The sequence below is a fragment of the Natrix helvetica genome, assembly GCF_964273705.1.
Source record: "Natrix helvetica genome assembly, chromosome: 2".
In the NCBI taxonomy this organism is placed as follows: domain Eukaryota; kingdom Metazoa; phylum Chordata; class Lepidosauria; order Squamata; family Natricidae; genus Natrix; species Natrix helvetica.
Genome location: NC_138552.1, coordinates 254,897,858 through 254,925,040, shown reverse-complemented (window position 1 = coordinate 254,925,040; position 27,183 = coordinate 254,897,858). Strand labels below are relative to the sequence as shown.

At 40.1% G+C, this 27,183-nt stretch overlaps 1 protein-coding gene across 4 annotated transcripts in view; it reads right to left on the bottom strand.

The window, feature by feature from the left end:
- MAP4K3 (mitogen-activated protein kinase kinase kinase kinase 3) overlaps window positions 1-27,183 on the bottom strand; it is a 71,730-nt gene that overhangs the window by 14,718 nt on the left and 29,829 nt on the right. The window contains exons 14-24 of one of the 4 annotated variants that reach the window (XM_081941170.1): window positions 25,507-25,565; window positions 22,425-22,487; window positions 18,012-18,070; window positions 16,989-17,027; window positions 16,690-16,746; window positions 9,238-9,280; window positions 8,101-8,263; window positions 7,102-7,208; window positions 6,280-6,321; window positions 5,236-5,320; window positions 2,345-2,424 (exon numbers count right to left, since the gene is read on the bottom strand). In XM_081941170.1, coding sequence (XP_081797296.1) covers window positions 2,345-2,424; window positions 5,236-5,320; window positions 6,280-6,321; window positions 7,102-7,208; window positions 8,101-8,263; window positions 9,238-9,280; window positions 16,690-16,746; window positions 16,989-17,027; window positions 18,012-18,070; window positions 22,425-22,487; window positions 25,507-25,565 — 797 coding nt within the window. The remainder of the gene's footprint in view (window positions 1-2,344; window positions 2,425-5,235; window positions 5,321-6,279; window positions 6,322-7,101; window positions 7,209-8,100; window positions 8,264-9,237; window positions 9,281-16,689; window positions 16,747-16,988; window positions 17,028-18,011; window positions 18,071-22,424; window positions 22,488-25,506; window positions 25,566-27,183) is intronic. The other 3 variants (XM_081941171.1, XM_081941172.1, XM_081941173.1) reach the window with 3 other exon arrangements.

The following is a 27,183-nucleotide window of genomic DNA, read 5'->3' as shown; positions in this document are numbered from 1 at the left end:
CCTTACCTGGGTTGTGGGGGGCCTAGGCTTAGGAGTACTAGCTGCTCTGGTCTCCTTTTGCTTTATGCCCTTGGCTCTGCCCTGGGAGATGGCTTGCGTAATTATCTCCCTCATCTCTGCCGACAGGGCTGGGCCCTTGTCTTCCCTGGGGCGAGAAGTAGCCGGAGCGGTTCGTCTCCTGTCTCTTTTCGAATTGGACCCCTCCTCCGCTGGGAGGATGCCCTGGAAGGGTTCCAGGTCCTCCCTGATAGATGAACTGGGAGAATCTGGGTAACCCCAGAACACATCAGGGGAAGAATCCCTAGAAATTTCTCCAACTGATAGGGGCGACCTGTTCCCTTGAGGAGAACTGGGTTCCTGATCCCCCCTCTGGATTACAGGTGGTTCTTGCAATGGCTCCACACAATCAGGTGACTTATCCTGTCTGTGGGGCTGAGGGGTCTTTTGTTTACGGGGCCCTTCCTTGTGCTTGTCAGAGCTCCCTGAGGGCCCCGGGGATGCCCTTCTAGCGGTACCCTTCTCTCCCTTTCCCCCTTTGGGGAGAGGGTCTAGCCTGCTACGCTTGTGGGAGGGCCCTGCCTGCATCTCCTGTGCCCCCAAACCTTTGTCCAGCATACTGGCCTGCAGGACTCAGTAGGGACAGAGTCAGCAAATGTGGGGCAATAGGTAGCTGTTGAGAGGGCGCTAGCCAGCCGGCCAGAAGACGCCCGCAGCTCCGATGGTAAGATAAGGGACGCCCGAAGGACAGAACCCCTCTCATTCCTTTGCTGCCTCTGAGGAACGGAGCTGTGATTCTGCTTAGGCCTTGCTGGCGTCCCGGACAAGGCCCATGCTTCCCAGCGGCGGTTTGCAGTCACTGATGTCTGAGCACTGCAATGATCCACTTCGCGGCTCCGAGACTTGCCAAATGCCTCGTTAGCACCTAAAAATGGCTGCCGCTGCCCGTGCAGTTCCCTACAGTCGTGGCGGATGGTTTGCGGCGAAAAGCACGTGAAACTGTCCAAAATGGCCGTCGCTTTTGCCGGGTAGAATAAAGCGCTGCAGCCGCCGCTGGAGCACTTGAGCGCTCCTCGCAGCATCCAAACCGGAATGATTGGGGCTTAAACGCGGCTGGGAAGCCTCCCACTGCCCCCTTTGCTCGCCAGCAGCCACCGGATAAACAACTCACCCCCGCGCGCTCTGCTGACGATCAGCTGGAGTCAGGGATCCGGCAGACCTCTCAGTCAGCGATTCGGTATTTACTGGAGAAATTACTTGTCCGAAACTGACTGCTTCCTTATTACTACTATTTGATTCAATCTCTCTGTTTGTTATTGGGGAGTCCAATCTAACTGTTCTAAAACTGAGGAGCTCCCCAGCCACAGTCCAAACGGGCGGACTGAGTTTTTAAACTGAATTACACGAGGCAAAGGGAGGCATGGTCAAGAAAAACTCACTCAGTCCTAGGGCAGTTAGACTGTGTTAACCCATGCTTGGACTCTCCAAGCAGCGCACAAGAGAATAAGGCATTATATTTTACCTTCAATCATACTTGGGACATAATTGTCCCATGACCTGGACTGAGATGTTACAGAAGGAGTGGATATAGAGTCTCTGATAAGACCACAAATTCTGAGTAGGGAGATGGGTGGCATTTTAGCACTTTCTCTTTAAAACAATTCCCTTAACCGTTATCTGAAACTGTAGTCTACATTCTGGATACCTGTATTCATATTTCCACATTGTTTTATATTTCTATTAATTTGAAACGGATATACAGTAATTAAATATAATGAAAGTAAATTTAACTATTAGTGTATACACAAGTATATTTATTGCTTTGGCACTAATAATATTTTGATATAAACTATTAAGTTGTCTGTAGTTTAATTATCTATTTTGGGTAAAATCCAATACTTTACATAGATATCTGGTTTTTTTTCCTGGATATTAAAAAAATTATTTTATTTAAATCAATTAATAGCTAGAATCTCATATGATCACATGTAGAAATACAGACATTTAATGAGATAAAGCTATCGATAGATAGATAGATAGATAGATAGATAGATAGATAGATAGATCTACATATCTAAAAAATCTGAGTAATTTACCTTATTTTTAAATATGTTTTGGAGGTCCATCTAGTAGTAATTGTAGGTGTCAAATATCTAACCCCAAATTTGACATTGTCAGCCTTAAAAATAACGATCTGATCTCTTGGTAATTAACAGAAAAATGTTTTAGGCTGTATTGAGAAAGTCCAATCACACTTGGCCAATAAAGAATTCTATTCTATTCTATTCTGTTCTGTTCTATTCTATTCTTCACTACTACATTTGAAAATCAAAATCTGAATACAAACCTGTTCCATTGATGTTTCATGAAGCTCATTAAGATTCAAGGTATAAATACCTTCCTCAGCACCAAATATTAAGTACTGATCTATAAAGAAATGCAGGTACTTAACAAAAGTTTTCACTTTATCACACAAAAGTCTCTCAAAGCAATACCCATACATTTAAAATAGCATAGATTAAAATATACTACTTAAACATAGGGCAGATACATGAATGAATCCTTTTTAAACAAGCAATTCAAAATATTTTGAGTTACATGGTAAGGAATTACACATTACACCATGCATGGTTGGAAAATCCATGCACAAAGCAGATTTGGTTAGTGCCTGAAAGCCATTTTTTCATTGATTTGCATTGCTTAATGAACTGTTATACATAAAATATCATTATTTGTTAATTTTTGGATGTACATTAAGAGCCAACTATTTGGAAGTCTGAAACAGCCCTATCCTCCCAATGTAAGGGAAATGGATGATTTAAAAATGTGATCAATAAATATCTAAAAATAAAATAATTCTAATTTTTAAATATTAAATGGCAAAGGGCCAAAAGTCTATATTTTGTCCTAGATCTATTCAGTTGCAAGTTTGTGCAGAGGTTACAATTTTTTCCCCAGGTCAATGCTAACTTGGTATTTCTAAGACTTTGTCAGTGGCAAATTTAACATCTTTGTAAACGGTTTGTCTCAATACCACTCAGTATTTAAAGGGAGTATAGATTTGTAAGGAGCTTTCTTTTCTTTTTGATGGTGCCATCATCAAGTTCTCTCTGCAAAAACAAAGAAAGCTCAAGTTTTTCTAATTAGAAAAACTGGTCCACGCTTCATTCCTTATCATATGATAATGACTCTGTGGTTCATTTTCAACATCTAAACCAGAATGTGTTGAGAGCTTATATATGTAAAACAGGATAGACTCCATGGAATCTTCCATCTCTAAGTGAGAACAGAACATTGGATACTTAGCATTCAGATTATTTTTCATTTGTTGTGAAATAAACAGCAATAGGGTAATCTCCGCTATTGTCCAAGAAACGTTTTTGTCTTTAGATTTAGCAAGGCTAAACCGTACTGCTTCATTATGTGAAATAGCATTTTCATGAGGGATGAAGACTGGTGTGCCAATCTCATTATAGGTAGTTGACCCTGCAGTCTTCCTTCCTAAGAAGGAAGAATGTATCTACATATGCAGAAGAACAAGATGACAATATGGCAAAATGGCCTGTACTATTTTCAGACCGTGTGCGCGCGTGTGTGTGCGTGTGCATAGGAAGCTTGTTGCAAGTAAAAGAGAACAAAGAAAGCATATGAGCTAAGGCTAGAACCAATACCTGAAATACAATTTTAATAGAATAACAGAATTGGGAGTGACCTTAGAGGTCTTCTAATTCAACCCACTGCTCAAGAAGAAACCTATAGTATTTCAGACAAATGGTTGATCAATCTCTTCTTAAAAACTTCCAGTGTTAAAGCATCCACAACTTTGGAAAACAACTCTGATTAATTGTTTTAATTGTCAGGAAGTTTCTCCTTAGTTTAGGGTTTTCTCTCCTTGATTAGTTTTCATTCATTGCTTCATGTCCTGCCTTCTGGTGCTTTGGAGAATAGTTTGACTCCCTCTTCTTTGTGGCAGCTCCTTAGATATTGGAACACTGCTATCATGTCTCCTAGTCCTTCTTTTCATTAAACTAAACATACCCAACTTCTGCAACCAGTTCCCTAATAATCTTTGTTGCTCTTCTCTGCACTCTTTCTACAGTTTCAACATCTTTTTTTTATATCATGATGACCAAAACTGGATACAGTATTCCAAGTCATTATAAAGTGGCACTAACACTTCATGTGATTTTGATTATATCGCTCTTGCTTTTTTGGCAACTGCAACACACTGCTGGTTCATATTTAAGTGATTGTGCACTAGGACTCCAAGATTTTAAAAGGGTAAGAGCCAGTTTGGTATTGTGGTTAAGGTAGCAGCAACAAACCAGAAGACTGTGATTTCTAGTTCCATCAAGGCACAAAATTAGGTAGTTGACCTTTAGCCAGTCTTTCTCTTTCTCTCAACTCTAAGGAGAAACAGTGGCAAACCACTTCTGAAAAACCTTGCAAGAAAACTTCAGAGATTTATCCAGGAAGTTGCCCGGAATCAAAGGCATAAACATTAAAAAATAAGGGTGATTCGAAGGCATGACGGAGTAAATGAATAAATAAGGTTGACTAAAGGGCATGCACCCATGCATGCATAAATAGATAAATAAAGGTAATCTCCTCCCTTGATCTGCAGATGACCCTATGGCCTTCAAATTTAGCTATTTTGTTCCATTATCAGTGTGACTAGGTCTTATCTGTATAATCAAGATTAAGCAGAATGATGAAAGGTTCATAGAGGATCATAGACAATAAAATCTCAAATCATATAAAAAGCCTCAAATAGATATCTAGTATGATATTAGGTTTAAAGAGAAAACATATAACTTGGTAGACTAATTTCATTTTGTAAAAATGTTTAACAGGATTATAGTTATTCCAGGTATCCATACTAGTTCAATAAATCAGATCCATGTTCCATTGGGATTACTTCATAAATCTGCAGATAATTACTAGAGCAACCAGAAAAAGTCACTCGGGTGAGATGGGGGTATACAAATATGATGAATGCCTCAATGAATTAATAAAATATTGACTAATAAAAACCTTTGAAGAGAATCTTGCTAAAGCTTCAAAAGAGATTGCAGAGAACTATCCATCATTTAGGGGAAACTGCCTACCTCAGTGTATGAGCATTCAAGAATTCAATTCCATAATGAAATGCTTTTTATTAAATATTATTTTTAAATACTATTCAATCCTGGTTCAGGGCAAATACATAATTTTAGGAAAGTTTGATGAGACTATTACCTCTTGTATCAGGATTTATCCATGAAGTTGCACAGTGAATTTTCAAGGGGCATCCATTGAAAACCTTTGAAAAACAAGCACCCATCTGTGTAAAATAAAACCACACATAATTTAGAACAATACATTTACGAGTGGCTCAAGAACTTTCAATTTTCAACTAAAAATGAGCATTTTCAGTGAAGTGAAAGATCTGTATATAACAATATGGCATGCCACACAATGCTATAATATGATTTTGTCTTAATGTGATTACAAATTGTAGGAGAGACGTTTCAGTCTATGGTGGCGAAACTGAAAGGAGTCTAGAAATCTTTTTTGACACTAATTTTGTCTCACATGTAACTATCTTCCACTTCATTATTTCCAGTTCATTCCAATTGATGAGCTACAGAAAATTTCAGTTCTGAGTGCCGTTTTATTATTTTAGTATGTTTTAATAATAGTTGTATGACTATATTTTTTCCCTTGAATGCCATCTAGAATCACATGGTCTGAGCTGGGCAACCATATAAATGCTTAAATAAATTTTAAATCCTACTTTTTAGGATTGAAATCTTTCTTAGCCAATCAGTGCATCTGATGAAGTGAGATGTACTCACAAAAGCTTACACCATTTAATAAAATGTATTACTCTGAAAAGGTGCTCCTATACTCTTCCTGATTTTATGCTCTATATATTATATCTTATGATTTAGTTATTATTTCAAAACCAAAAGTATCATTTTATGTCCTTCACTGCAGTTAAAGCTTTGTATCATTTTCATGCCCTTCTTTGTATTTGATTTAATTTCCTACATTGATTAGTTATTTTGTTGAAAAACATTGATTGCACGTTTCTTATTTTCAATTTTATTTCAAACACAAAAGATCTGGATTGTTAGAGAGAGTTACAGCTACTCTGTAATCATTTGTTGTAACAGGCATAATATTATTAATGCAGTACATAAATGTAATTTCTAAATAAAAATTATATTCAACAGTGCTGTTGAATAGTATTTCAATTTTATTAAAAGGAGTTTGTCAGGTTCAGAATGGAATACTTACATGTACTTTTGGTGTAGGAGGAAGACCATTACTAATTGGCTTCTAGTAAAGAAAAGAAACATATATTTAAATACTGGCTTTGAATTTGAGCTAAAATAGCTGAAAAAAATATGTTAAAGTGGGAAGGTATGTGCTCATGGATTGAAAATGGTACTTTAAAGTATGATGGGGAGACCTAGCTTTCATCTCAAGACTTGCAGAAGGGGCCAATGAATTATATTTCTATACTTCAGCAAAACATAGAAGGCAATGTTCTCTGCAATATATTCATTATATTCTTACGTAAACAGAACACTCTACCACTGGTAATTGATTATGAGAATCACAATTTTCCATTCTATGCTGATTGAAGTCAAATACCTTTTATTTAGAAAAACATGTTCAAGTAAGTAAATAAACATAAATTACACCTCCCCCCAGTCATTGTGTTATTTTGCAGCTTTTGGAATATGATTCGATGGTAGCAATTTTGCTTTCATTTTTGAGTGCCTTCTTTTTGCATTCTTACAAAAGGCACTCACAATATCTGTTAAGACTGTCAACCTTACTATTCCCTCCACCCTTATAGTTCCTGAAAAGCTTATATCTGGTACATGGAAATACATTTCAGACATTCACTGAGACCTACATTCCAAGTTTGTACAATAACATTAATAGTGGATTTATTATTTTGCTTCTCTTTGCAATACAAATGCTTCAATTCACTAGCATAAAAATAATCCAAAAATACAAGCGAAACACATGATGCGATAACCTAAAGTAATTTGCATTGAGTTTTTCCAACAATGTGAAAGAACAAAGCAGAAACATAGCATTACCTACCAATATTTCCTTTCTTTCTTTCCTAGGATTAGTGAGTCTATTCTCACTTGGTTCTTGATGAGAACTTTCCTTGTCACCATTTAATTGCACAGAATTAAATCCATTACCTTTAGAGAAAATGTTAAAGGCATTTTAAAAATGCATCACAAAAACACTTCAACTCACTGAAAATCTCCAAGGTCTACTGAAAGCATTTTCAGATTTCCAAAAAGCTACAAAGGATTGTTGAGATTAACTCTCATTTACAGAATTTAATTCCATTCTCCAATATTTCAGAAGCACTATAAGGGATGGTTGTCTATGCAGGCCTATGAACTAAAGGATAAGTTTGAAAATAGTGAGACATCCCAACAAACTGATAAAAATACTCTGCTCCTTTTGAAAGCTGTTTTTGTTATCTGCCCTGAACCTTCAAAGTAGACTAGGCTTGCAAAACAAACTTGCAAATCTTCTGAAACAAAACTACTTAAATGGCACACATGTCAACTTGGCATACTTGAAATATGAACCCAGTCTTGACAACTGTAATTTATTTGCAGTTTGAGCTAGAAAAAAGTTATGATGAAAAACATCAGAGACCATATACTAGTTATTTTTCTTCCATTTGTTCACTCTAGAACATGCTGGGACCTGCAAGATTGAAGTATAATACGGCATTACAAATAAGAAGCATTAGAAACAAAAACAAACAAGACAAGATAATATATTACAATTGGGGGATTATCAATGGGCAGCCAAAGACTGTCCAATTTTGCAGACAATATAACAAATTTTAGTACATTCAAAGAGATTACAGCGGACTGAACCAATAGCAATTGTACATTAAAAAATGGTGTTTTTCTGGTTATTTTATCAGGTGTGGTGTTATGAGATGTGTCTGTTAGTCCTTAGAGAAGGAACAATATAGTAGGACATAGGCTGTAGTTTAGATAGCCCCTTGTCCACAGAGGCACAGTCTCAGCTCGTATGGAAGCAATTTTTCTCAATATGATCCATTACCTAAAATGCTTGATTTCTGTGGAGGTAACCGAGGGGGTGGTGGTCTAGGAGGGACTTGAGTGTTTGATTTTGCAGGACTCTCTGTAATAGGACATCTTTTAATAGTTCCTTGATTATCATCCTCAGAAGTATGATTTTCCTGTGGAACGTAGATGGATTTAGGCTAAAAAAGAATAAATAATTATTCTAAGACATCTATGCAGTTATTTATCTAGAACATCTATCATACTACTTTCATCTTAAGTTCTTACACCCTTACACTTTACACCTAAATCTGTAAAGACCAGCTGCACTTACTGGTTATGAAAGAAAGGAACTCAGTACTTTAAAGCACATTTTCTTTTTATCTGTAATGAGAACAGTAAGTTTTGTTCTTTTACTTGTTAATGATATAATTTAGTACAATTACTCAGCTGATAATTAGAGTGTAAACAAAATTTTGTTTTAGCTTTATATCCAATTCCATGTTGAATTCAAATATGACAAATCCTTACTTTAGGAATTTACATCCTTCCTGCCTTCAATGAAACTATCTTAGTTTCTTAAATCAATCAAATTCCCAATTTGGAAATCAAGGAAAACCTATAAATCATCTGGGAGGAAAGAAAAGAAAGCAACGAATTTCTTCCTGGTCCAGTAATCCATAATTTAAAAAAAAATTCAGCATTATTACAATTAGCTTAGCCAATATATTCAGCTGGCAGAGTCCAGGAGACAAGCCTTTTCTGCTCTAGCTCCCACCCTCTGGTTCCTCAAGGTGAGATCTGCCCCCACCCATCAGGCCTTCCAAAAAGGCCTGAAACCCTGGCTTGTCGAATGGCTCGAAATCCCAATGAGGACATCCCACGCTTGAGGTAGTTATAATATTAAGAAGAACCTGTCACCACCTCATTTATGCATTGGCTCCTTTCTTATTTAGTTTCTTTTGTAATTTTCAATGTTTTTTAAAATGTTTCAACATTCTAATTATTATTTTTATATAATTTCATTTTTATTTATATAATTATATATTTATAATGATAATTTTATATTGCTGTTTTGTAAGTCACTCAGCGTCCACAATGAAATGAATGTCATATAAATTTAATAACTAAGAAATAATATTCCCTTCTGGTAGGAAGTGAGAACCCTTCTTACCTTTGGTGGCAAAGGAGGTGGCACCTTTGCTTTCATGGTTGAACTGTGAAAAGAAAATGAAGTATTAATTATAAAAAGTAAGAATTCAGTATTTTAAAATTAATCTAAACAGTGCCCTGTATTCCAAAAGCTGTGGTTCACTTTATTATAATCTGCAAGTCTCCAAAGATTTGAGAACAATGCAGCATCCTTTTGCTTGTGTAAAATTCTACAGACTCATATATATTACATATAAATAAAAATAATAATCCCCATCATCCCCATCCAAAATTGAAAATACAATGACAATGATAAGTAAGGTTCAGAAAGAAGCAGACATGTTACATGTTGCTTCCAAAATCTTCTAAAATCAAAGGGACAAATAGTTATATGCTAACTAAAATCAACCTTTTCAAAATAATGTGCTACACAATTTTGAACATATTATTTAAAAGATTCCTAGTTTTTGATTTCATCTTCTAAAATACATAACATTTTATCTGTCTTAGGTGTATACATACAAATATATACCTAGAGGGACACTTCCAAATAGGCTCATGTCTTTATTCAAGAAAAGCATGGAATTAGAGCATCAGACAATTAAAAAAAATCTTTATTTATTAAGGGTTTGGATTTAAAGCAAAAATTTGACTCCCTACATACAGTCAAGGAATCATATTTTGTCTATTTGACTTTTTATTCTCATAAAAATTTTCTCATTAAAGTGGTATGGTTAGAACATTTGGGAACAAAACAAGACACAATAATAATCAGATATATAAAATTGAGATTTGTTTTACTGATTTCATACTTCTCAAGGCAACATTCAGTATTAAATGTGAGATCAACTAATAAATAGCTGTAATATCTTCAAGATTTTTAAAAATGTGAATACTTATGCTGGTTTTTGACCATAAAAATGATTAGAATCAAAATTATCTATTGAAATGGCACTTTTCCAGGGCGCTGCTCTGGAGAGTCCAAAGAAGGGTTAAACACAGCCAATCTGCCCAGAACTGAATTGAAACTTTAAGCCACGCCTCTGGTGCCGACTCTCCTCAGATTTTTTCAATTCAGCTAGCCCAGTAGACGCTTTAAGATTTTCTCCAGTTCTAAGATTGATTCCTTGGACTCTCCAGAGGAAGAATAATTTTTTAAAACAGCATATTTAAGGATTTTTAGAGCAGGCTGGTGAGTTTAAATTTAAGTTTGTTTTTTTCCCTTTTTAATTGGGTTTTTCTCACCCTTTCGGCTCTCCTGGAGTCCGGGGCTTTGCTCTGGCTCCTAGAAGCCACAGGCAGCTGTTGGGGGAAGCGTGTGGGTCGGAGTGCCGACGCCAGCGCTGTTGGGGCACCCCTACTGGGGGCCGATTCCCACTGGAAGCCCTCCGTTGCAATTTGTGCTTCTAGCAAGTCAAATTGCTGCGTGGGCTTCCAGGGCAGCCATTTTGGCTTCTTCCCTCTTTAAATTTGGCGCGCAGAGCTCCGGTGAGTTCCGGCCGCCATTTTGGATTGCGCAATCTTCCGGCTTTACTTTTAAAAGTTTTTTGCCGCAGCTGCCTGGTGCCTGGCTCTTTGCAGGAGCCGCGTGGAGTCAGACTTGGCCGGTGTGACCGGCGACCTGGGCCCCAATCCAAGCAAGTGATAGCGGCGTGGGATCGTGGCCTGCTGGGTCGCCTCCCTTACTCTCCTGCAGGCGCTGGGAGCGAATTCTGCTCGCGCCTAAAAGATTCCAAGCTACTTCAGGCCTTGCAGTTTCTCTGTCTCCTCAGGAGCATCGTGCTGCGGTGGGCTTTCTGGAGGTGGTGAGTGGTGGTTTTCCCATCCCCCTACTGCCCCAACCAGTGATTGTTACCATGGCAGATCAGGCCCCTGAGACTTCTGAGGGTGTCTCTTCCAGAGCCCCTGTAAGACAGGCCGGGAAAGCAGCCAGGGAGGCCATTAGAGGGAGTAAGCCTTACTCCAGGCATGGCCCCAAGCAGGGCTCAGGCCTAGACAAAGATGCATTAAGGCGACAGAAGGCCTTAGAAAAACAGGTTTCCAAAGCCCAACAGCAGGCCCAATCTTCCCTTTCGGTGTCTCCTGGGGAGCCCTCCAGGGAAATTCCTCCAGCCCAGGGAGGCCCCATTTCTGATAGTGAAGAGGAAGGGGATTCCTTGGCCATGGCAACTTCTCCAGGCCATTCCATGGCTGATCAGGCTGATCTCTTTGCCTGTCCCTCTGATATGGAGGAGGGACCAGCTCCAATGGGGCCCTTAGCCCCTCAACAGCCGATCCCCGGGCCCACTCAAGGGGTTCGCCCCATTGAGGACCAAGGGCCTAACCTATCCACTGAAATGCAGGAAATAATTAACAGGGCCATTTCCCAGGGCATTGAGGCAGGCATGCGAAAAGGTGGCAAGCGCACTCGCAAGATCCACCATTTGCAACCCCACGAGGATTCCAGAGAGATGACTCCTAGCCTCCCACCTCCGTCCCTGCATTCTTCAGTGGCCTCCGATGAGTCAGACTGGGAGGAAGAAGAGGAATTTCTTCCTAGGCAGGAAGCTGAATTCTCTGGGGATGAGGCAAGCCCCGCCAAAAAGCCGGCCTTTTCAGGCTTATTTAATTTGGATAATTTCAAAACCATTTTAGATAAGGCTAAGATCTCAACTCACATGGGGTCCACCCCCCCAGCTCAGGTGGTTGTAGACCCTGATGATCTATCTGGGGATCTCTTTGAGGAACCCATTTCGGTCCAGGAAATAGTTCCTGTACCCAAGATGTTCCTCAATTTAGTTCAAAGACAGTGGGCGCAGCCAGCTACCATGGCTACCCCCAGCAGCCATGACAAGAAGCTATATACGGTGGATGCCAGCCTGGAGGAGCTGCTCAAGCTCCCTCCTATCGATCCCCCTGTAGCGGCTCTTACCTCCTCTTCTGTGCTCCCTCCTGACCTGTTGGAGGGGCTCAAGGCTGAGGACAAGAGAACCGAAACTGCTTGTCACAAGACCCATCAGGCAGCTGCATGGGCCATTAAGTCCTCCGCTTCAGCCTCCTTTTTCTCCAGGGCGGCTCTCCTGTGGCTGAGGCAGTTGTTGAGGAAGATACCTGCCAAGGACGTTAAAGTCAGGCAGGATATCAATAAAATCATGGCAGCCACAGAGTACACTGCTGATGCCACTCTGAATGCTGCTAAGTTTGCCTCGCGTGCCCTAGCGTCTAATGTTACTTCCAGACGCCTCCTGTGGCTTAGGCACTGGAATGTGGATATGCGCTCCAAATGGAAGCTTGTTACTGCCCCCTTTAAAGGGGACAAGCTGTTTGGTGAGGTCCTTGATCCAGTCCTTGTGGAAAACAAGGACAAAAAGAAAGTGATGCCATCAGTCACCAAAAAGCCTGATCGTAAAGGTCCTGGCTCTTACAGGAGGCAGGCCTTTCGGAACAATGAGCCCTCCACCAGCTCCGCCCCCTATCATCGGGCGTATCCCCAGCAGGGTGAGCGGTCTCAGGACCGTCAGTCCTTTCGAGACAGAGGTCGCCAGCAGCCCTTCTCCAAGCGGCCATTTCGGGGGGGCTCCGGCTCCCGACCCTTTAGGAGGTATAAATGACCATCACAGGTCAGCTCCCATAGGAGGGCGGTTGCAGTTGTTCCACGCCAAATGGGAGCAGACCATGTCGGACCAGTGGGTTCTTCAAACGGTCCGCATGGGTCTCACTTTAGAATTCTGGTCCCCCCCTCCCCGCCACTTCATCCGGTGTCCAGTTCCCTCAGGGTTAGTCAAAAGATCCCTCATGGAACAGGAGATAAGGCACCTCAAGGAGATCAGGGCCATAGAACCTGTCCCAACAGGCCAGGAAGGAAGAGGGTTTTACTCCATCCTGTTTCTGGTCCCCAAAAACTCAGGAGGGTGGAGGGGGATATTAGATCTAAAGAGGTTCAATCACCACGTGACATATCGCAGGTTCAAGATGCAGTCCCTCCAGTCCATCTTGGGGTGCATCAGGCCAGGCGATATACTAACGTCCATAGACCTCAAAGAGGCCTACCTCCACATCCCTATCCGCAAAGCCCACCGCAAGTTCCTGAGGTTCTCTTACGCGGGCCTCCATTACCAGTACCGGGCAATGCCATTCGGCCTGTCATCGGCGCCCAGGACATTCACAAAGGTTCTCGCAGCCGTGGCGGCTTTTCTACGGTCACGTCCGGTCAGACTCCACTGTTACCTGGACGATGTTCTCATTCTGTCATCATCGCATCAACAAGCTGTCAGCGACCTAGAACACACCATGCAGGCGCTCCGGGACCACGGGTTCACCATCAACCTGGAAAAAAGTCATCTCGTCCCCACGACCAGACTGAAGCATCTAGGGGCTGTCATCGACACCACCTCGTGCACGGTATCCCTGTCTCCGGAAAGGGTGGCCAGCCTTCGGGAGATGGTCGTTCAGGTGCAGCAGTCACGTCTAGTCAAGGTGGTTCAGCTCTCACAGCTCCTCGGCAAGATGATCTCGTGCCTGTCAATCGTGCCTTGGGCGAGACTTCACTCCCGTCCCCTTCAGTGGCTCCTGCTCCCATATCAAAGAACAAACGAAAGCAGCTCAACAAGACTGATTCCAGTTCCAGCAGAGGTACGTCGCTCTCTAAAGTGGTGGTTGTCTCCGGCCCTGTTAAAGGGGTCGCCATTCAAGGAGCCAGTCAGGCTCACCATCACAACGGATGCCAGCCTGTTCGGTTGGGGGGCCCACTGCCACAACCAGCTCGCACAGGGCAGGTGGTCCCCTTCCGAAGCCGCTCACAGCATCAACTGGCTGGAGCTGAGGGCAGTCAGGCTTGCGCTGAAGCGCTTCCAGAGCACCGTTCAGGGCCACCACGTGCGCATCATGACAGACAATGTCGCCACCAAGGCGCACATCAATCGACAGGGGGGAACACGCTCCAGATCCCTGATGAAGGAGGCGGAGCTCTTGGGTCGATGGGCGGAGAGGTATCTCCTTTCTCTTCAGGCGGAGCACATCTCGGGCACGAGCAACACCCAGGCGGACTGGCTGAGCAGATCCACAGTCGACCACTCGGAGTGGCGTCTACATCCGCTGCTGTTCCAGCAACTGTCCCAGAGGTTCGGCCTCCCGCTGGTGGACCTGTTCGCCACCGCGGCCAACGCGCATCTTCCGCGGTTCTTCACAAGGTTCCACGACCCGAGGGCGGAAGGAGTCAACGCGCTGCACGGCCCGTGGCCGAAAGGTCTGCTTTACGCTTTTCCCCCGCTACCTCTTCTTCCCAGAGTCATCAGGAAGATCCTAGCAGAGGAGGCGGAGGTGCTGCTGGTAGCACCGTACTGGCCCAGGAGAACCTGGTTTGCAGACTTGGTGAGTCTTTCGATCACACCACCGTGGCGGATTCCTCCACAGGACATCTCTCTCAGCCAGGGGGCCCTTCAACATCCAGAACCCCAGTGGCTGCAGCTGGCCGTCTGGCACTTGAGAGGGATCTCCTAAGCAGAGGCAAGTTGTCAGACAAGGTGATTGGCACCATCCAAGCGTCACGACGGCAGTCCACGACGCGCATCTACGACGCCACTTGGAAATCCTTTGCCAGCTGGTGCACGGCTCATGGTACGTCTGCGCCCCTTGCTTCGGTTCCTGTCATCCTGGACTTCCTGCAGGAAGGTTTGGACAAGGGCCTGGCACCTAACACCCTGAGGCGCCAGGCAGCAGCCCTGTCAACCATCCTCTCAGTTGAGGGCTACGCATCTCTTGGCCGGAATCCGACCATCCGCAGTTTCCTCAGGGGAGCGACCAACCTGAGACCCCCAGTGGTCCACAGATACCCATCTTGGGATCTCAATGTAGTGTTGCGGTCCCTCATCGGGCCCCCGTTTGAGCCCATTAAGACGGCCAGTCTCAGACACCTCACATTCAAGACGGTTTTTCTGGTCGCTATCACGTCTGCTCGTCGCATATCGGAACTGGCTGCCTTGTCAGTCAGAGAGGACTTGTGTCTCATTCGTAACGACAGAGTAATCCTGAGGCTGGACCCTTCCTTCATTCCGAAGGTCAATTCCTGGTTTCATCGGGCGCAGGAGGTGGTCCTTCCGGATTTTTGTCCGCATCCTCGGCACCCGAGGGAAAAGCGCTGGCACATGCTGGATGTGCGCAGGACTATTCGCAGATACATCAAGCGCACGGCCAGTTTTCGGAAATCCGAATCTCTATTCGTCTCCTTTCAACCAGCTTCTCAAGTCAAGAAGGTCTCTTCATCTACCATCGGCGGATGGCTGCGAGCCTGCATTGCGCTTGCCCACGTTTTACAGTCTGTTCCTGTGCCTCGCAATATCACAGCACATTCGACTAGAAGCGCCGCCACCACAGCTGCCTGGTCTACACAGGCACCGATTGAAGAGATCTGCAAGGCGGCCACCTGGACTTCTCTGTCTCCATTTGTCCGAAATTACAAACTGGACAGTTTTGCATCGGCGGAAGGGGCCTTTGGGAGGCGTGTTCTTCAGGGCATCCATACCAGCGGAGCGACCCTGATGGCTGAGCCTTCCCGCCCTAGTGACAGTTAGCTTGGGCATGTCCCTTCTTTGGACTCTCCAGAGCAGCGCCCTGGAAAATGACCATTGTCTTACCTGAAGGGTCCTTTTCAGGGCGCTGCAACGGAGAGTCCACCCCGCCCTGGGGTCTATTCTCCGCTGGTGTTTGTGAAGTCACAGTGTTGTTTGTTGTTTCTGTTATTGTTGTTGGACTATTTTTGACTTGTTCCATATTAGACTTCCAGTTGAAGTTTCAGCGCACAACTGTTCCACGTCTTCATTGAATAAATCTGAGGAGAGTCGGCACCAGAGGCGTGGCTTAAAGTTTCAATTCAGTTCTGGGCAGATTGGCTGTGTTTAACCCTTCTTTGGACTCTCCGTTGCAGCGCCCTGAAAAGGACCCTTCAGGTAAGACAATGGCACTTCACATTCTGGTAAAATTGTGATGAGGAACATACAAACTTTGCACAGTGAGAATGGAAGTCATTACCATTCAGGGACTTCTTATAGCTGATCCTATTTTAATGAGGTAGCAAGCATTCTATACTTGTATCAGAATGGCCTTTGGTGTGAAGTATTATTTTTCTTCACCGTGGCCCCAGGGAATATGCAATCCTAACAATTTTGAGGAGATTTATCTACATTTTCTAAAGAAAAGCTTGTGAAAGCCTTTCACAGCTTGAACTCTTGAAGGATGGCAGGAATTGTAGCTCAAAACACATTTTGAAAGTGCTTATTTTAACCTTTAGTATCAATTTCTAAATCCTGGGAAATCAGCAAAGGGACACCAGGCAAGGCACCTCTTGATTAGCCTTGCCTGCTTTCTAGAATCTTTCAGAAGAAGAATGGCCCATGATATAATATTCTACTATAGGGTCTTTTGAAGGGGAAACAGCAATAATGAAAGCAGTATTTTTCTAAATACTGAACAATAAATGCTTGAAATTAGTGTAACTTACTGTTTGGAATCATCACTGTCCACTTCATCTTCATCTTCTAGATGTGCTACATGTCCCCTAAAGAATTAAACAGATAGGGTAAACAGCTAAACAGAATAGTCAATTATCAATATGTTCTTTGTAATCCTGTTTGTTTGAAAGAATAAATTACAGCTGCAACTCAAGACAAGCAAAGGACTTCTACAAATATTTGACAAGAATAGCTCATAAGCACTCGACAGAGATAGGAGACACATGCACACCTCTTTGCATAAGAGAAAGGATTTTGCAATCAAGAAGAAAAGAAATTTAACAATTACCGCTGATGTAGTTCTTCTTCAACTGATTTTAGAAGACTCCTTTAAAATAGAAGTAAAATTCAAGGACAAGACACATTTAGCGAAGCACATAAAATCAGACATATTTGTAAATGATTTCACATATTAAAGCCATGCAATAAGTTATATCAAGTATTAGATATAATACATGAAAACTGAATTGAAATCTGAGGAAAATGATTTTTCAGCTAATTACAGATTTCTATTCAAGTGTATGTTTATGAGCTAATTATTGCACCTGATAATCAACTCTATGTAGGACAGGAGGAGTACAGCTTATTTTTATATGTAGTTATAATAATTTTTTAAAAAAGCAGAGGAAAAGCCATCCTCAAATAATATAATGCCATAAGAAAAAAGTTTGACAATATCTTGGATCATCAAGAAAGGATAATCAGGAAAGAAATCTAGGAGCATTAAAGTACTGTGTAGAAAATAATATGTTACAATGGCTCCTTTTTCTTATTCTTCAAGCAAAAAATATTCAATTAAAATAGTTTTACAAGTTAATTAACATATAGTATGCACATATATACAGACAGGTACATTTTAGGACATAGATTCAAACAAGGAAGCTACATTTCTATATGGAAAAGGAAAAATTCCTCAGCTACATAAATAAGAACAACAAATAGTGTCCTCCAGATGTATTAGACAATACCAAGACCCGTTGGACAAGCAAACTGTAGATAATAGTGGTTGTAGTTCCAATCACTCTGGAAGATCAAGTTTGGGAGAAAAGCTAATGGTTTAAAAATATCTACTGAATTCACTTAAATTTCACTGGTGTCATTATATAAATGTTACGTTCTTGAAGAAGTAAATCAATTAATATTAACATTATTTTTTAAGACTGATTCCGTTTTTTTTATTTTATCAGTATTCAATTTATTTTCTTTTATATTTGGCATTTTTGTTTTTATAACTGCATTCAGTGTTGGAATACACAAACAGCATTAAAAAAAATAAAGCACTATATTAACATCATTTCTAAAGTCTACTCACTTATTTGCACCCAAGAAATAACTGCCATGAGGACCATGACCATATTCTAGATGCAAATCCTATTGAGAAAAAACAATAATTACAAAAAAGAGCAATTGGATCATGTTGTGACCTTCCCTTTTTCCGAATTACAACATAGGCTTTTCTACAGGAAAGGGTTGCATTATTATGTGAAATGTTTGCAACAAGAAGATACGTAATTTCAGGATAGCCTGGCGCCCTATTTTGTTTTGATAATTTCTTCTTTCTATTGTGATCTTTTATACCATATCCCATTATTGTTTAGAGAAAAGTTTCTCAACCTCAGATTGAGAAACACTGGTTTAGAGGGATTTCCAATCACTAGAAACAAACATTATAGAAGCGCAGAAGTTAAAGCAAGGATTATATGTCATCAAGTTGACTTCTGGCATCTACATAGATATTCTCCATGAAGTAACTATTTAAAAATATGAGGATACTATGATCAGCTCACATGGCCCATTATCTTTTGTTTTGAAAAATTCCACAGAAACACTCAAAACCTTTTCGATAGGAACCATGAATGCCTTTGTCATAGAAAGCAATAGCTTTATCATATGCCTGGATTTTCTTTCTGAAAAATGAATAATGTTGCTGGGTATGTATTATCCACTTTGGGAACCATTCCGAAGCAAATGTAAACAATTAGCCATAAGAGAAATAAGATATACTGTATGAAACTCTAATATTTAAGTACCACATAATTAGGTACATTACTGAGTATGGAATATTTTCTTCTCTTTCTCCTTCCCTTGTCCTAGTATTATATTTAAACACATGCTCGGATGGTGCAAAATATAGTGGTTTTATTTTATTTTTCTTTTGCAATTTTTGGATGTCATAAAGACCTTAATATCCATTGATTGATTAAATGGTTATTATTATGCTCAGCCCAAATATAATTTGTGGCATATTCAGTTCCTTTTTTATTTTACAAGTTAACAAACATGAGAAATGGTGATCTATCTCTCCCTCCCCCCCCCCTTTCTCAAAGCCCACATTTTTTGTGTAGAAAAAAACCACATCATAGTTTTGGACAACAACACCAAACAATAGATATGTAGGCTATATTAGCAAAATTAGAAGATCAGGACAGAATACCTCTTATGTAATTGCTCTTTCTTATTTACCAGTGGTCTCCAACGTTTCTGGCCTAGCAGACTGTCTGAAGTGGCAGTGGGGTGGGGAGAAGGGGATGGTTTCATTTGCATTTGCCCACTGCTTTAACAAATACAGCTGCGTGCGCACACAAACACCACTTCTGCAGGCCGGTTCTGAAAGGGCGGCAGACTGGGGGTTGGGAACCACTGTAATATGCTATTACTATATGTCCAATCCAGATTGATACCTCACAGACGGCATCAAAATATTCAGACATGGTTTCTCTATTCATAAAATACCTGCTGAGTAAAGCAGTCCAATCTCATTAAATCAGATTTCATTGATACATTTTTTGGTCTGTTCCAGCTTAATGAGACTTAACTTCTGCAATTTAAAGGAAAGCACTTGAATCTTAGATTTATAACATCAAGAATTGGAATAGGCCCATTAAACCACTGGGTTCACTTGCTATCAAGCAGCCATTGCTCTTATGCCCAGCCAGAATGAACAAGTTGTTGATGGTCTTAAATAATTCTAAGCAATAATTAAGAACTTCATCTCTAAGTGAATAATACTATATTATCTTCTGATATTTCTGCAAAAAATATGTTGCAAATCTCTATATTAATATATTTACGATAAAAGTTTGTATACACTAAAGAATTTAGGTGTTTTATTTTTTTATCATAGAATGTAAATGTTGGAAAAGACCTTAAAATAGTCTATTTATACTCTTAAACTAAAGATGATGATGAAAGCCACAATATAGGTTTAAGCATACAACTCTTGTATTCTAGCATGTCAGGAATTACTTTGAAGTACTGAACCTCATTGTTAAGAGAATCAAAAGAATTGTGGAAAGTTGGAATCATTGAGGAACTCTGTTCTAGCACTAGAAGATGAAGTTAGAGCAGCATTCTGATCATTACAAGGTTGGAAATCTTCAGGAACTGATGGAATATTCAGAGAAATATAGCAAGCAACAGAAGAATAATCAGTAAATGATCTACCCAAACTATGCCAGAAAATGTGAAACCCAGCACAGCGGCCAACAGACTGGAAGAGATCAATCTATGTTCCAATAGCAAAAGAACCACATTTTAAAAAGTGTGCAAATATGGTACAGTATCATTAATTTTACATGCTTAGCAAAATAATGCTGAGGACCATCCAATGCAGATTAGAGCTCTCTCTATATAAAAAAAATGAATGCCAGATATTCAAATGTAAAAAAGGATGAGGAACAGAGGATGCATGTTGCTAATGCATGCTGGATAATTTAGGAAACCAAAGAATACCAAGAGGAAGTCACTATGTGGTTCATTGATGAAAGAAAGGCCTTTGACTATTGTACTGTAGAGTTTGCTCAGAAAAATGACAATCTCAGAATATCTCATTGTGTTTATGATAAAGTTATATACAAATCAGAAACCCACATTATAGGCAGAACATGGCAAAACATATTGGCAAGGAGTATGAACAGGCTTTGTACGTTCCGCTTAGTTATTCAATTTATATGCTGAATATATATTAAAGAAGACTGGATTAGAAGAAGATAAGTGGTTTTGAAATTGGAGGAAGAAACATCAATAACCTGTTCTAGGCTGGTGACTACTACAATATCTGAAATAGCATTGGCAAGCTCTACTAATAAAAGCTAAGGAGCATAAACAAAAAATGAGTCAAAAATTACATATAAAAAAGACATAATTGATGATAAGTAGGCAACTAGGTTAGAACTGACAATGAAGTGGTGAGTTGCTGCTGGTGTTACCGCCGGTTTGGTGCGCCTGAAGCGTGTCTGCGCGTTTGCACAGTTGCCTGTAAATAGGTCCACGCATGCGCAGAACATTAAAAAAATGCTAAAAAAACATGCCATGACGACCGGGGAACTGTTTGGGGGCATGGTGAGCCTGCCGTCCCTACCAGTTCGGCGACCCAGTCGCAATTTTCACTACTGGTTCGTCCGAATCAGTGCAAACTGGCAGCAACCACCGCTGAAAGTGGTGGATATCTATTTATTTAGCGAATAGCATATAATACATGGACTAGCAACATAAATATTGCCTTATAGTATCAACCATCATCAGTGAAGGAAATACTGAGAAATTGTAACAGTTGATAAAACAACCAGGAAGACCCAGAAACGAGGGCTCTATATTGACAAAGATCAAAATAATGCAAGCAATATTTCCTGTGATGCTCTATGGAAGCAAAAGTTGGACTTGGAAGTAGCAGGATAGAAAGAGTATTGAGGCATTTGAACTTTGGGATGTTCAAATGCCTCAATGATGGGAAAATTGAAAGAAGTTGTGTAATTTCTCATACTAACTTCTTTTAAACAGAAATGTATTTTCCGCAAATGTCACGAAGCTGAAATGTTAAATACATGTCATGTTCTAGAATTCCTTCTTTTTTATCTATTTATTTATTATGAAATTTAATTGTTGCCCATTTCGTGTCTTAAAACATAAAAACATTAAAATAATCAATTATAAAATAACACAACAGATAAATTCATCAACAGAAAATGGCAAAAGAGGGAACCAGACACAGGGGGAGGGGAGGTGGAATTAGATTTTAATTAGTCAATCACCTCCGATGTGAAGTTCCCCCACTGGGTCCTCAAATCATCTGTCAGAGTCAGGTCTTAAGGCTCTTATGAAACATCAGGAGGGTGGGAGCCAATCTTATCTCAGGGAGGAGGATATTCCAGAGGGCAGGAGCCATGGCAGAGAAGGCACTTCTCCTGGATCCCTCCAGCCGAAATTCCTTGGCTGACTGGATCTTTTCTAACCATTTACCATTTAGTTATTTAAATGTGTTTTTTCTTCTTCTGTTCAATCATGTCTGATTCTCAGAGACTGCCTAGACAAGTCCCTTCAGTTTTCTTGACAAGATTTTTTTAGAAGTGGTTTGAGATTGCCTCCTTCCTAGGGCTGATAGAAAGTGACTATCCCAAGGTCACGCATCAGGCTTTTGTGCCTAAGGCAGAACTCATGCTCTCCTGGTTTCTAGTCTCAGGTCTTAATCATTACACCAACCTAAATCTCATTTAAATGTTAATATATAATAATTTCTTATTATTTCAAATTGGCTTATCTTAATATGTGAGATTATACAGCCCATTATATAAAAATCAATATTGTTACACTTTAAATGTATAATTTTATTTTGGAACTGTTTAATGAATTTGACTAAAAATGGTGAAAGCAACACAAAAACTGGACAAAATATTTCATTTTTAAAAACGACACACACATACACTGACAAAGAAAAAGCAATAGATACCAGATTAGATCTTGCAGTGTAGTATATTTCTTCTGAACAGTCCAAAAAATCGTTACTGTCAGGCTGTTTATCAGATAAAACCAGAAACTCAAGTTAATTACTTCTAGACTAAAAGAAATTCAAGTATAAAGGGATATTTTGCATAATAGCGGACTTACTATTTAGTAGAGTTTTTAGAAGTCTACAGAAATTACAGTTGGGTAAGTGTAATATCAAAAGTGTAGTTATGGCTTAAAACAAATGTAACAGCAGATGAAAAGGATGTCATTTCATTTTTATAACATCTAATCTTCCTTTCAAAAAGAGAACGGATCATGTAAAAATCATATCTATGTTTTTTAAAAAAGAACTATACCTTTAATTACAGGAGCAGAAAAGAGTGGCTTGTTTTTCCTGAAACAGTTTTTTCCCTAGTACAGAGGGAAACTATCAAGTACTATAAATAGTAATAGAAAGTAAAATAGTTTCCATTTAGGTTCAATATTACTTCTGAGTGTTCCAGGCTACTCTTCAGACCCAAAAATTGGATTGAAGATATCCAATTTTATTTATAAGTTTATTGTTATAACTGGGCTGTATACTAACAGGATGCATAGGATAATTGTTTTATGAGAGTTTTGACTTAAACATCAACGAAAGTGAGATTGTAGATAACTCAGAATATCTTCATGCCACTCTCAGAATAACAGCAAAATCTATAGTGAGATTGTGATCATCATCACACTTACCAAAAGCAAGAAATATATGTTGGTACTTCAATGTTTGCTTTAACTGAGTGTTTTTGGATTGCTCCAAAAATATTAGCTTTCATATTCCTCAAGAGAATAAAAATTAATGGAGATTCCAAATCAGAAAAAAACTATTTGAAATTAATTGCTTGGAAAATAATAATGAAATGCTATGCCAGTAAATGAAGGTCGTAGAAAGAAGCAAATTAATTGATAAACTGAGCTAAGAGTTGCTAATACAATGAATGCTACTGTTTGTATGAATTAATATAAAATGTATACTGGGTATTGTGATTGCCCAGTAAATTCTTTTGAAATTAAGTAAATTTTGGTTTCTTGGTGGATATGAGTACATACCAAGTGTACAATCCAGTTTAAAAACCACCTATATATCTATACTCATAGCAATAATTATCTGTACAGGACCATTGCATTATAAAATAGCAATATCTTACTGCTTATCAGAGACTAGAACAAAGTATTAGCAGAAGCAATGTGAGCGATGAAGAGATATATCTAAGTTAGATTAGAATCATTTCTCAATGAAATTTAATTTAAAATCAGCAAAGCTGTATGAAATAAAATATCTAGGAAGGATAGAAACAAGTCCAGTATTGGCGGGTGAATTCTGACTATTCCCTTCAGTCCTCACCTCCTTTGTCCTGAAGGGATGGGAAAGTCTCTGAACAAGATAAAGCTCTGAACTACGATGAGTTGCACAAAAAGAACAGAAAAAACCTTGCATGAATTTGAATTCACTGATATAATAACATGGAGTAAATTGCTAAACTTAACATATGCCAACTGCTATTACTGCTTAAATTGTCAGCAAACTAGGAGTTTGTCACTTATTTTAAGATATCCTATTTCCCTTTTTGTCACAGCTCTAAGCCTGGGTCTTATCAAATAAGGAGCCTCAAACAAGAATTTTTCCACCATCTTTATTCTCCACTATCTATCCAGTATTCATTGGAGAATATGTATCTAAATTCTAAGCATCTCTGGGTAAAAATGGGAAATATTTTTGACTGAAATTCTATCACTATAAGACTGTGAACAAAAAGGGAAAAAATAAACTAAATATAATTGTTAAAGAATGAAGACATTGCTAGCTTTATTGGCTCTCTCTCTCTGTTTGCATAACATTCAATTAACAAATGGAATTTTACTAAATTAAATATGACAGCAATTTACTAGCTTTTCTTTTAGTACCTAGTATAACAGTATCTATATAATAACCAAAGATCCTGATAACTCAGGGGAAGATGAAGGACTTGATTAATATAGTGCTTCATAAAAAGCTCTTTTAGCAAGCAGGTTTTTCCTATGCCTGAATCAGTCTCATTTTAGCAATACATCAAGCTAAAATGTGCTCCAAAGGAAATAAAAAATAAATTGACCCAAGCTAAAATAAGATATATAACCTCTGAGGCAAGAAATCTTTTGTCCTGAGAGATTACAATTACAAAGGGTAATTTAAAAAGGGATAGATAGATAGATAAATGGATGGATGGATGGGTGGTAGGTGAGTGGATCGATCGATCAATCAATAGATAGATAGAAAGACAGACAGACAGACAGACAAATAGAGAGATATTGAATATGATGGGATGCTGATTTTAATTATTGTAGCAACTCCACATAGCTGATTCCTTTCTTCCTTCCTCCCTCCCTCCCTCCCTGCCACAATAAGAAATGACTCTAGTTTAGAAGATAGAGTTTACAATACAAAAAGCTTGTATGCTTTTCCCAGATTTTAATCTTTCTAGAAGTTTGCATTCTCCAATTGTTACACGATGCAATTGCCGTACACCAAATTCCATCCTCCATCCATATTGCTTTCCTACCTCCTATACAAAATAAAGTTTCAACTTTACAGATGGCAAAGGAGAAATATTCAATAATGGGAAAACAAGATACAAGTTAACTCCTCTTTACCAGCTCAAAACTCTATGAAGTGAGCAGAATATTTATATTGTGTTTTAGCAGCCTTGGTAGATGCTATTAAATAATTTAAGACACAATAATTATGATAATGGCACCTCCTGTTTTTACTGTATTCTATGCTAAAGCAATCGAAAGAAGTGGAGACAAGAATGGGAAAGCTGAGGAAATTGCCCTTTTGAGTGGCAATACTTATAGCCATTGCTGATTAAAATTTAAAATTCTCAGACTATACATAAATTCCTCAGATAATTCCTTAATAATTTTGAGGTCTTATACAAATATATTCCTATAGTGAACAAAGTACAATCTATAACAAATAGAACAAAGAGATCTATAAAGATCTCTGAACTAGATTTCACCATTCACATATTTTAGAGAAAAAAATCTAATATAGTTGCATTACTTACGAACTCATGATGTGGCTCTGTCTCCTTTCTTAAAGGAGGATCGAATTTTACTTGACCAACTATTAAAAAGAATAAGTGATAAGAAATGGTTATAAATTATCCAATTGTTTTTCCAAATTATTGCATTATTATTCTTGGAAGCACTAAGAAACTCAGGGAAAAAAAAGAACAAAAATAAATAGAAGCCCAGATGAGCTATCTTGGCTATAAATAACAACAAAAACAAGTCAAAGCTATAAAGATAATTAATGAAGCCTGGTTGATAATCTACAAGACTCACATCCTTTCTTCCACATCAGCATATCAACAAATAAAAGCATCTCCTTAGTTAGCTCTACCACTTTTGACTGTAAAAACTGAATAGGAACTGACTACTGCCTATTCATCTAAGAAGGTGATTGGTGGAAAGAATCCATGCCCATAACTCACAAGAGGGAAGCAAGATTTAGTATACTTGTTTAAGGGGTAAAACACACAATTCAGCAGTTCTTACTTCAGAATAATAAACATACAATTGATTGTGTTGTAAAGATAATCCAATTATATCTTTGAAATACCACTAAACTTATTTTTCTGCTCCCTTTTTCTTTTTGAATATAACGTTAAGTGGGAATGACCTTGGGAAACAAGTGAAAGAGCTGCAGACTAGGTAACATTCAGACAAGCAGCACTTGAATCTACAGAAGGAATGTAGGTGTAGCAATTCTCTCACAAGGTTTCTTGGACTATAAAGGTGAGTGGAGATATACTTTCAGACTTGTAAGAGTCTATTACTATAATATTAGAACAGCGGTTCTCAACCTGTGGGTCGTGACCCCTTTGGGGGTCGAATGACCCTTTCACAGGGGTCGCCTAAGACAAGGGCACACGCTGCCCTCTTCTCTCTGACAGCCGCCTGGTTAAAAAGCCATCCCCCGTGGCATTTTTCCCTGGGGGGCTCCGCAAAACATCTCAAGACCGATGCCACCACATCTGCCCCCTTTGGGACAGGTCTTCTTCAGAAGGACGAGGCCCAGCTGGTCCCCTTTGCGTTCCTTGCCTTCCAGCCGCGGCCCATCACCGTGGAAAACATAGGCACATGCACACCCTGCCCAATTACAGCCCGGAGCAGGACCAAAGTCCCTCTCCTAACTGCCCTTCCTCCCTCGGAGGGCTTCAGGGGGAAGCTTCTGCAGAAGCCCAGGTGAGTGAGAACAAGTTCCCACTGTTATGAAGTCTCTGAGGCTGTAATTGTATGTTTTCCACGGCGTGGAGCCACGGCGAGGCTCTGGGCGGCCGGTGATGACTCCGAAGCTCATCTGCAGGGGGCGGGGTCCCCCTCACGTTCCTCATCTTCCCAGATGGGCTCCGGAGTCATCGCCAGCCGCGCTGAGCCTCGGCGAGGCTCCACGCTGTGGAAAACATAGGCGCGCGCAAGCACACACCCCCGCACAATTATAGCCTCAGAGTCTTCGTTAACAGCGGGAACTTGTTCTCACTTGCCCAGGCTTCTGCAGAAGCTTCCCTCCAAAGCCCTCAGAGGGAGGAAGGGCCAGTTGGGAGAAGGGCTTTGGTCCTGCTCCGGGCTATAATTGTACGGGGCATGCATGCGCCTATGTTTTCTATGGTGTGGGGCCGCGGCCGGAAGATGAAGAACGCAAGGGGGACCAGTGGGGCCTCGTCCTTCTGAAGAGGACC